We start from the raw sequence: 11165 nt of genomic DNA, 5'->3' as shown, positions 1-11165 counted from the left end.
TCCAATGCCACAAACCTCTAAGATATCTGTGCTTTTCTCTTTCTGGCCTTTTAACCATTCCCAATTTTAATCACTCAATCACTGATGGCTGATTTCGTTGCCGAGGTCCAAAACTCTGGAATTCTTCTATAAAGTGGTCCACTTCTTCACAACAATGGTGAAATGTTGCAGATGCAAAAAAACTGAAAATCTCAGCCGGTCAGGCAGTATTTGTGGAGAGAGGCAGAGTTAAATTTTATGTTGATGACTGTCATCAGAATTATTTTTGCCTGTAATATTTTGCCTCAATATCTTCCTTTCCATCTTTAGGCCTCACATAAACTTAGGTTTGTGAGCACACGTTTCCCAGTTTTGCTGAACAAGATTGCACTAATCAACATGATTCCAAAGGCCTGGGGAGTATACCTGGCAATGATAATGAATGCAGAAGAAGTTCCCCATCAGGAGGATTGAGCTGCATGAAAGGATCTGAGAATCTGATAGCAAATCTGTCAACGGTCATTGGGAAACTGCAATTTTGCCTCCCACCCAATTTGGTTCCCATGCCTGCCTTCCCAAAAGCTCAAAGCAGGCCTGGAAGCCTCTGCCCTTTGTATTGAATTTTTCCATAATTCCATATCAGATCAACAGAATCAATGTATTATCATTCCAAGGCATCCAGAGAGGTTACAGTTTTAAGAAGATACTTTGAGAATACTGCAGACAATTCTGGTCACCTTTCTATAGGAAAAACCTGAGAGAGTGCAGAAAAGTACTTACCAGGATGGGACTGGGACTGGAGGGTTTGAGCTATTGGGAGAGGCTGAATTGGCTTGGGTGTTGCAAGCCTTATAGAGATTCATAAAATCAAGAGGGGCATGGATAGAGTGAATAGTCAAGGTCTTTTCTGAGGGTGGGGGAGGCCAAGACTAGACGGCATAGGTTTAAGGTGAGAAGGGAAAGATTTAAAAAGGTCCTGAGAGATAAATGTTTCAAACAGAGGATGGTGCGTGTATGGAATGAGCTGCTAGAGGAAATGGTGGAGACTTTATAACCCGATTATAGCTCTTAAACATTTATCTTAGATTAGATTAGGTTAGATTACATTCCCTACAGTGTGGAAACAGGCCCTTCGGCCCAACAAGTCCACAATGACCTCCGAAGAGTTACCCACCCCCCTCTGTTGACCCCCCTCTCTAACAACTGTGGACAATTTAGCATGGCCAATTCACCTGACCTGCACAGATCTCTTCAAACATGTTTCTGGTCATCTAATCTGAGATCTTCTTACCCGGCAAGGTTGCATATTTTGTCTCCTGTGATGATTACAGGCCTTATAGAACTTCCTGTACTTCAATTGCCAATGTATTTTATTTCAACATTTTCATGGATCATCAATATACATTATGGGGCTGTTCACAGTCAGGTACTCATCCCCAATTATGCACTCAAAATTTTGGAGGGAGTTTGAGTTCACAAAGTATAGACTCCGAAATGTCAATGGAGATCTTGCAAAAAAGCCTGGTCATAAATCAATTTCAAAAGTTGTCCCTATTGGGAAAAGGAAGTACTTTTTTCTTGTGTTCTTTTTAAGAATTGACTTGTCAGGGGATGTTATGACATACCTCCACAGCAAATCGGATTTCTGGACTAGACCTAGACTTGACCTTCTGGCCCTGCACCCTTTTATGGGTCAGTTCGTTCAGTTGGCTGGTTTGTGGTGCAAAGAGATGCCAACAACTTGATTCCTGTACCGGCTGTGGTTACCATGAAGGTTCTGCTTTCTCAGCCTTGCCTGAGGTATGGTGACCTTCAGGTTAAGCTCAACCTCAGTCATCTCTCTTTGGTGAGAGAGCAGTCTTCTGAGGCTCTGACTTTACTTTTAATTACAAGAACCCTTTTAATTGCAATTGTGGTTGTGCTGAGTGAAGCATTGTATAAATTTGCCTGCAATTTCCACTTGCCAGGAAGATGCTACTTTCCAAACGGACCAGGCGTAATGGAGACTTTTAACTGCCTGTACTCCACTCATTCTAAACGCAACATGTTGCAAGCGTTCTCCGATTTAACGTAAGTGCTGTTTAAAAGCCATCTTTTTTTTTTCAAAATGCACCAGCATCTATTTAGGTGCAACATCAACATATTGGTGTCTGATTTTGTTTTATTAAGCTGCCCATGACAAATACATGTGCTTCACTGTAAAGCTGGAAAAAACAAAACACTGAGGGAAGCAATCTCGAATTCCAGGGACGATAACTACTATGATACCGGTTCAGCTGGGACAAGACCACTATGGCCATGAATGGAATTACGGGGGTCACTGCTTCACCACGGCAACAAACCAAAAAAGCGAAAGCAACAGATTTCACGAATTAGATTTGTATAGGACACACCCACAGCTTCGTATGCTACTCAGGACAGCGGTAAAGAGGAAATTTTATTGAGTGAAATTAATTGTCCTGTTGCCGACAGAGGAGTCTCCTCCTAATCTCCAGGTCAAAGTGAGTGTCTGAAAACCTCAATTTGATCAGTAGATGTGTAACTGAGCACTGCAGCCTCCATGGCAAAGCGTACACAGGGAAAAGTTTTGTCTCCCAGTTCAACAATCGTATCAGGGGAGCTCCTCTACCTGACAGAAGTAGATATAGTTATGTCCTGCAGAATAGCATTGACGCTTCGTGAGTCCTCCTAATGTCACGCATTCCGCTGTATGGTGGTGTAAGTTCGTGTGTTTCACTTCCTTTGAATAGCCTATCCTCCAGAATCTATAAGTCAAGTGTTGTTTTTCAATGCCTGAAATTCCAGAGCCCCGCTGATGTATCTGTCGCCTCCGCTCACGCCAGCATGGTAAGCGGAATGTTACATCCCCGGGTAGACTCGATTACTCTTAGAGTGAGAAACTCTGGCTTAATACATACGAGATCACAACATTCAGTGCCCTCGGGTAAGGCAATGTGTATCAGCGTCTCCCTCATTAAAGTGCAGCACTTCCAGGGGATAAGGGCATGCTCCCTGCGTCCCGTTGACCTAATGAAGACAAGAACAATATTTGTTCGGTGATATTAGCGAGGAAGAAAATACTTATAGGTACGGCCGCTTGAATGATGATTTGGAACATGTCAGTTTGTTGTGGAGTTTAATAGCCTGTGTATATCAGTAAATATTTCTGAATTCCGTTGTCTTTGATTTCGGAATTAAGGCCATCACTGAATTGGAAGGAAAAGTGTTGACAAACTAATTGGGCACAGACTCGTCCCCGGAAATGGTATAAAATGAAAAGCACACAAAGATTTAGTTTGACACTTGCAAACCATGCACGTGCACTAGCTGATTTTGACACTGTCAAATCCATAAAAAAGTCAGTCAGAGAGCGGGCAGAAGATGCATTTCAACCCATTGTCGACCATGTCCCTCCGGATGAGACGGTAAACGCAAGTCGGTTGTGTTTTACGGACTTGCTGATCGTGCTCCACAAAAGGGTCAGAGGGCAACCTGCGGCCCCCGTCCTTTACCAGCCAGAATCGACAGTCCGAGCTATTCCCCCGCGCACTTGCCCACAGTTTCCTCGCTATCGCTGTCTAACCTCCTCGCGTTTGTAAAGGATAACTACCAATTCCGCAGATCAATGAATGATTGCAGGTGTTTATGGCCTCATTGTTTCACGCACACAGTAGATTATTTAGCAACACCAAAAAGAAATACACATGGAAAGTAATCAACTTCTGCAGAAGTGAGGGATAAAATGATTCAGCGCTCTCAGGGGCAGGGGATTCCTGTTTAATAATAAAGGGACAGGAGAGTAATATTAGTGGCATTTGCTCCGTCTTTTAACGTCTTGTTTCCGCACCCTTCCTCCACGCCTCCTGGTTTATTTACTGTAAGTGTTCAGGAAATAGCCCGAGTCGATTTCACGCTGTTCAAATTATACAGCGGCTCAGGGAGATTCCACCCAACAGGTGTAGAGGGGTGATTGGAAAGGTACTGCAAAATTAAGTCACAACAGCATTCTTCCGTTTTAAGCGACTATGTTTACAAATTCCCGCCACCTGTGTAGATGGTCTCGCAAATGAGGGTCCACGGCTGAGGAGGGGGTGGGGGCGGCAGCAGGAAAGGGGAGTGGGGGGAAGATTTGGAAACGAATCTCTAGCGTTCCGTCCCCCCCAGGATCCTCCCTCCCCCCCTCTGCGAGGTGTGGAGATGGCTGGATCGAGGAGTGATATGACACAGGTCTCTGGGATTCTCTGGAGATTTAAGGGGGTTGCTGGGGGGGTTGGTCATGACACAAGCGAACTACCTGGGCGCCTGAAACTTTAGCAAAAAAACAAAACAACCTGAACTGAAAGCGACCTCCGCTTTTCAATCACTGCACCAGACCGGGTTCAGGGTGCTGAGTAAGCTGTCGAGAGAGTGGGAAAGGAGCCATTTATTCCCGTTTGCTGTTTTGTTATTTTGTGTGTGTAACGTAACCTCTCTCTCAGTCTCTCTGAACTCATTGATACCTGTGATCCTCCTGCTCGGGATTTTCTGTGGAAGTCAGCGATACAAGCGACCATGAACTTGGAAGTTCTGAGTGAGAGGGGCTTCGTGGATAAAGCGACCGCGGTCTGCAGTGACTCGGAAGGCAGTGTCCCCTCGCCCCTGTCGGTGGAAGAGGAGCTGGGGTCGGATGGGGACTGCACAGCCAACAGCCCAGCTCCCACCAACCCGGGCTCCGAGGGGAAGGGCAAAACCTACACCAGGCGCCCCAAGCCCCCTTACTCCTACATCGCTCTGATCGCCATGGCCATTAGAGACTCTGCCTCCGGCCGCCTGACCCTGGCTGAGATTAATGATTACCTGATGAAGAAGTTCCCCTTCTTCCGTGGCTCCTACACTGGCTGGAGAAACTCTGTCCGCCACAACCTGTCCCTCAATGACTGCTTCGTCAAAGTGCTCCGTGACCCGTCCAGACCCTGGGGGAAGGACAACTACTGGATGCTGAATCCCAACAGCGAGTACACCTTCGCGGACGGGGTCTTCCGCCGCCGGAGGAAGCGGATTGGCCGCAAACTCCTCAAGGAAGCCGGCCCGGGGGACAAGCGCCTGGATCTCATCCCTTCAGCATCCAGCAAGGATGAAGGAGTCAAGTTCTCCAGCTCGTTTGCCATCGACAGCATCTTGAGCACGCCTTTCCAGAGGCGGGAGGACAAGGTGCCTGTGGACGGCACTACCAGGCTGTTCTGGACCAGCAGACCTCCTCTACCTTACCCTCTCCTCACCTACAGTCCCTCCGGCCCGGTGCCAGCATTGTTCCCCATCAGCCCGGCTGCTAACTCCATGCTGCAGCCTTACCGTTTCGCTGCCGCCTCCCAGCCCGGAGTGCTGGCCCCCCGCCTCTCTCATTTCACCAGCTCCAAATGCATCCCGGACACGATTCCGAGCACGGGGAATTTCCCCGGCATCCGATTACCAACGGCGATGCACCCTCAGACCTACCACCCCTACAAGATCGAGTCTTTCATCGTCTAGAAGGTGGACTTTAATAAGAACAAACTCCAAAAGAGGGAGAGAAATGGAGCCTCTCTTTCTGCACTTTTGTTTCTAGAACTTTGAATCGAGTCTCTGTTGCTTTTCTCATCCTGAGCATCGCTGTGGACCTGGCAAACACTTTGGTTGGAATTTTATTTGTCCCCAATATTTGCTCTTCTGTATCTCGACAAAGCCAGTTGGTCTGGTAAACCTAAAGGAACACTATATTACAGAGATTGTAGTAAGTTCATTTCTGAACAGGTAGTTTTTTTTATTAAAAATAAACGTGTGATCAACTGGTTATCAGAATTCCTGCCTCAAACGACGGCATCACTGTGTGCCAAATAAGAAGCTAACGTGATTTTTAAAAAAAAAAATATTTATAGTTGTGATTTCCAAACAAGAGGTAACCAGATAGGCTTTATAATGTTGTGGGTTTAAACGGTTTAATTAATGACAATGCTCCAATCGAGTGAATGAGTTTAATAGATCTTCTTACTGTTACTTCAAGACGGGACCACTGCCAACGTAAGCAGGTGATGTTTTTGTGTGTAGTTTTTTTTTGTTTGGTTGGTTTATTAAAAGACGCATGAGCCTTACATTGTAAAATAAAAGCTTTGATAACAAACCCCATAAGCGTCTGGCGTGCACTGATTTGACAGTCGCTTGGGTTCCATCTCTGTCATTTGAAAAGTGGGGTGGGGAAAACGACGGTTTCGGGGGGACCAGTGAAATAACAAGAATCGGATTCGCGTGAGAAATGTTTTCTGTTAATTCTTCTTTCAAACGCCTGTGCGTGTTGAAATGAGAGAGTGGGAGATCAGATTATGAAACGCGATTTGACTTGAAACGTTTGGGGCGGAGCCAAACCAGGTTGTTTACACGTTTCAGCCAGCGAGTATAGACTTCTTTTTAAATAAAAAAAAGTTTTCACCGTTTTCTTTCTTTGAACGCATGTTAATAGGGAACAACCCTGCTCCGAGTGAAATTCATGATTCCTAGACTAATTCCCAACAAAAGAAATGACCATCTCTGTAGCTGTCCAGTAAATTAAATAAAAGCCACCCTTTTAATTATTTTCTCTATTATTGCGATGGATGCAAACACGTGGCACCGTGTTACCATGCTTCCAGGCCAGTTAATCTCCAAGAATTAAAATTAACCAGAGGTACAGCCACCGTTGAAACTTGCTCAAGGGCGCTTGCAAAAGTGAATCAGCTGGCAGTTTCTATCGAGCACTGAATACATCTCGCCCACGCAGATACGCGGTATAGTATTTTAAGGAGGAATGTATTGACATCAGATAGGAGCCAGGAACGGACAAGGTGGTGGATTTTCAATGTGGGTATCCAACGTGAGGGCTGGTGCTGGAAACGGGCGTGTAAACCTAATAATATGCGGACAATTTAAGGGTGCACAGGCCTCAATGCTTCCTCACGCTCCTGGGACATCAAAAAGGGTTTTTTTGCCACCCCTCCTCCCCCCACCAAACCCCACCCCCACCCCCAACACCAATAACTTTCCAAATCAAATAATGCATTCTCGACCATTCACGTTCAGAGCTCCGAGTCAATGAGATCAAAATGTAAACAAGTTGAATCCTATCGCAACATCAAAGTCTCGGGTGCAGCTGATGCACATACTTCTCTGGTATGTATGTCTGCTTCAGACCAACCACGCGTAAACGTGAAGACCGCCCAGAGCTTGATGTAAACACTGGCCGCCTGTCCACACCTCCCTGTTGTCCGTACGGAATATTCGCCAGTCAAAGTTACTCGCTACTCGTCCAATAGACAAACCGATTCAAAACCTAAAGAACCTCGGATGCTGTAAATCAGAAACAGGCACAGACGTTGCTGGAAAAACTCAGCAGGTCTGGGCAGCATCTGTGCAGAGACATCAAAGTTAACGTTTCGGGTCCCGTGACCCTTCCTCAGAACAAGGACCCGAAACGGTAACTTTGATGTCTCTGAACAGATGCTGCCCAGACCTGCTGAGTTTTTCCAGCAACTTCTGTGTTTGTATCTATTTGATTCAACCCTTCTCGAGACCCAGAAATGTTAGCAGTGTTGAGGACCTGAGCTTTTGTCCACAGATTTTGACGCTTTATTTATGACGATCTTGTTGGTAATAAAACCGTACAAACACAATCACCGGTTTATAAAGCTCACGGAAGTGACACAAGGTTTAAGATACTATACAGGCTGATACAAAAGCACAGGTGTATTTCTCAGCAGCCAGTCTCGTTGAATATTGCCTCGGCAGTTCACGATCGCTTGAGTTTTCTCCAATCAGTTACCAACCCATCTTGTTTAACCACTTTTGTTGGCACTCCCACAGCACACACTGAGAGTTAGCAATAGTACATGAGTCGACTGTCTCTTTCATTTAGAGGAATGCAATTTCATTTTTTGTTGTTGGCAACTGACAAAAAGTGGCATTTCGGACGAGTTGCAACATAACCATGGATAGGTTAAATGAGCATAGGGTTTAGAATAAACAGGTGATCGGCGGTAGAGTGGGATTGTACTGGACAGGTGTTCAGTTTAGCGGCGGGTCGGAAGGTGATTTTGCCATTTGCTGATTGTACTCTGTCACCATTGCGGTTTAAAGAGGCACCTTTTAGATAGTAGCAGGGTTTGGTTAATACCTGGAGCAACCTGTTTGAAATAGCTGGGGTGTAACGCGGCGAAGGTTTAGTAAATGTCACACGTATATGCATATTTGCACTTTTGAGGCCGGGCAGACTGTTTATTCAAAGCAGCAATTAAAAAACGCAAACGTTTATTTTAGAAAGATTCCCAGTTTCTGTAAACACAGTTTAGATGAATGATCTGCCTGTATGAAAAGTGTCTGTGAAAGAGAACTTGAAGACTTGCTTTTGGAGTTGTTATTTATATTGAGGCTTTGTGGCGCCAGGGAGATGGTCCAACAAGTAGCGGGGAGGTCCAATAATCTCCGTTCTGGCCCACTACAGGCGGCGAATTATGAATCAAAACGGTGCTTTTACATCACTTCTGTAATTGAATAATTTACCTGAGCTCTCTTGTATCCATGTGATTGACTTTTGTAATTTGCGTTTAAAATGAATTGTGTTTTGGCAGCGGAGCTAAGGTCTGTCTTTTTTTTTGAAAACCCTAATTTACCTCCCTCCATCGAATATTTTAAGTGATACTTGACTTTAAAGCGAAGTCGAATCTGATGGAAGGTTTGCATAAAGTGTGTAAGTCAGGTTTGTAACCACTGATGATTTCGCCTCTCCTCCGCTCGTTCATTTTGACCTGACTAACGCTACATAAATATTTTAATATATTTTAATTCGTCAACTGTTTGATCTTCGCGATGCGAATTCTTGGAGAGTCCATCGATCGTTAGGGTTATCACTTCAGCTGAAACAACTCAACTAGGTCTTCCATTGTAAGGTCCAGGACAGAGAGAACAAAAGCTTTCAAAAGCACAGCGGTGTAAAGCCACCAATCTAAGGCCTTTCAGTCACAGTGTACCAATGAGCTGGTAACTTGCAGGGCCCGTGCTTGTGATAGAATATATAATTAATGTCATGATTTTGTATTTGGATTCAGACTCCCAAGAGTGTGAAGTGCTCAATTGAGAAAAGTGGTATTTTATTGTATTTTCTGAAATGTCCAGTTTGACATGTTTTGTAAAGTGTAGTTTATGAACAAAGCATTTTTTTTACATTAAAAATGACTAACTAGATGCCAAGGAACACATAGTTACTGCATGAAAAACTGAGAACTTGCAATGCATGAAATAATACTTGTCTCCAGTAAATTCTGTACAGTTTTATAACTGGACCAAAATCAATTCTAGCAGCCCAGTCAGGATGTAAAGCCAGAGAGAGACTGCTGGAACAGTAAGGATGATCAATGGATATCCAGGGTTGTTTTTTGTTGTTTGAGAGTTATGGGGTTTGGTGGCTGGTTCAGGATTTGTTATCTGTCCCTAATTGCAGTGGAGGAGTTGGTTGTAAGCTGTCTTTTAAATGCTGCGGTTCCTTTTTTAAAATTCATTCATGGAATGAGGGTGTCACTGGCTAGGCCAGCATTAATTGCCCCTCCCTAATTGTCCAAACAGCAATTAAGCAGTCAAATATATATCTGTGCAGGTTGGGAGTCACATGTATGCTTAACCAGTTTCCTTCCTTAAAGGATGTTAGTGAATCAGATGGGTTCTTTCAACAATCATCAATGGATTCATGTTCATCATTAAACCCCTGATTCTACATTTCCCACACCACCCCCCAATTAAATTCAAACTCCACCATCTGCCATGGCAGGATTCGAACCTGGGCCCCCAGGGCATTACCAGGTCTGTGGATTAACAGTCCAGTAATAATAGTACTAGGCCATCGACTGCCATTTGGCAAAACCCACAGTGCTGCTAGGAAGGGAATTCCAATATTCTGGCCCAAGAACAATGAGAAAACAGCAACATAGTTCTAAGTCAGAATAGTGTTTGTCTTGGAATAAAACTCAAAGGTCCCACGTGACTGCTGTCCAAATGCTTCTGGGTGGTAGAGGTTACAGGTTGGAAAATACTGTTGAAGGAGGCTTGACTAGTTGATGGAGCCATCTTGTAAATGGTACACATTGCTGGTGCAGGGAGTGAGTATTTGAGTTTAACGGATGGAGTACTGTTGAAGACAGTAATTTTGTCCTCACTATGATTTAGAATTTAGAATTAGAATTTAGAATCCCTACAGTTTGAAAGCAGGCTCTTCAGCCCAACAAGTTCACACTGACCCTCCGAAGAGTAACCCATCCAGACCCATTCCCCTACCTTATATTTACCCCGACTAGTGCACCTAATACTATGGGCAATTTAGTATGGCCAGTTCACCTGGCCTGCATATCTTTGGATTGTGTGAGGAAACCGGAGCACCTGGTGGAAACCCACACAGACACAGGGAGAATGTGCAAATTCCACACAGACAGTCGCCCGAGGCTGGAATCTAGATTGAAGAAGTTGAAAAAGGCTAGGAGGTGTTAAAAACCATGAGTGGGCTGGATAGATTAAATAGGGAGAATCGTTTTCTGTTTGTAAAAAGATCAAGAACCAATGGTTGCAAGTGATTTGCAAAATAAACGAAATTAAAGTTGAGAAAAACATTTTTTTCTCACAACGAGTTGTTAGGGTATGGGGTGCACTGCCCAGAAGTGTTGTAGAGGCAGTTTGAATTAAGTCTTTCAAAGGATATTGGATGACTATTTGAATTCAAATAATGTGCAAGGATATGGGGTAAAGCAGGAGATTGGTAGTAGGTGAGGCTGCTCCTTTGGCATGCTGGTGTTGACAGGATAGGTGAATGGCCTCTTTCTGCTCTGTTACACTTTTGTAATTCTAGATGATGTTGAGCTTCTTGAGTCATGTTGGAGAAGCACTCATTCAAGGAAGTGGAGAAAATTCCATCACTCGTGACTTGTTCCCCTGGACAGTCTTTGTAGAGTCAATATGTGAGTTATTCACCACAGAACTCACACCTTCTGACTTGTTCACATCGTTACAGTATTTATATGACGGGTTCAGTTCAGTTTCTGGTAAACATTAATCTCCAGGATGTTGAGAGAGGATTCAGCAATGGTAGTGCTGCTTGTTCTTTTCAAGTGCTTATGCCTGAGCCAAGTTGCCTCACATTCAAGCTACTTTAATGTGTGTAT

General features: G+C 44.4%; 1 protein-coding gene across 1 annotated transcript; it reads left to right on the top strand.

Annotated features, from left to right (window-relative positions):
• The first annotated feature begins 4149 nt into the window (after positions 1-4149).
• LOC122564295 (forkhead box protein Q1) lies at positions 4150-6115 on the top strand. The gene has a single exon (XM_043718968.2). The coding sequence runs from the start codon at positions 4531-4533 to the stop codon at positions 5485-5487; it is 957 nt and encodes a 318-aa protein (XP_043574903.1). The 5' UTR covers positions 4150-4530; the 3' UTR covers positions 5488-6115.
• Positions 6116-11165: the final 5050 nt, after the last annotated feature.

The sequence above is a fragment of the Chiloscyllium plagiosum genome, unplaced genomic scaffold (assembly GCF_037043375.1).
Source record: "Chiloscyllium plagiosum isolate Xiang-an unplaced genomic scaffold, Cpla_swu_hap1 HiC_scaffold_34, whole genome shotgun sequence".
Taxonomy (NCBI): Eukaryota; Metazoa; Chordata; class Chondrichthyes; order Orectolobiformes; family Hemiscylliidae; genus Chiloscyllium; species Chiloscyllium plagiosum.
The sequence above is the reverse complement of the archived record's forward strand: the minus strand, read 5'-3'. Positions and strand labels throughout refer to the sequence as shown.

Excerpts from the sequence above, each read along its gene's own strand:
- LOC122564295 (XM_043718968.2), top strand. The coding sequence starts at position 4,531 with ATGAACTTGGAAGTTCTGAGTGAGAGGGGCTTCGTGGATAAAGCGACC.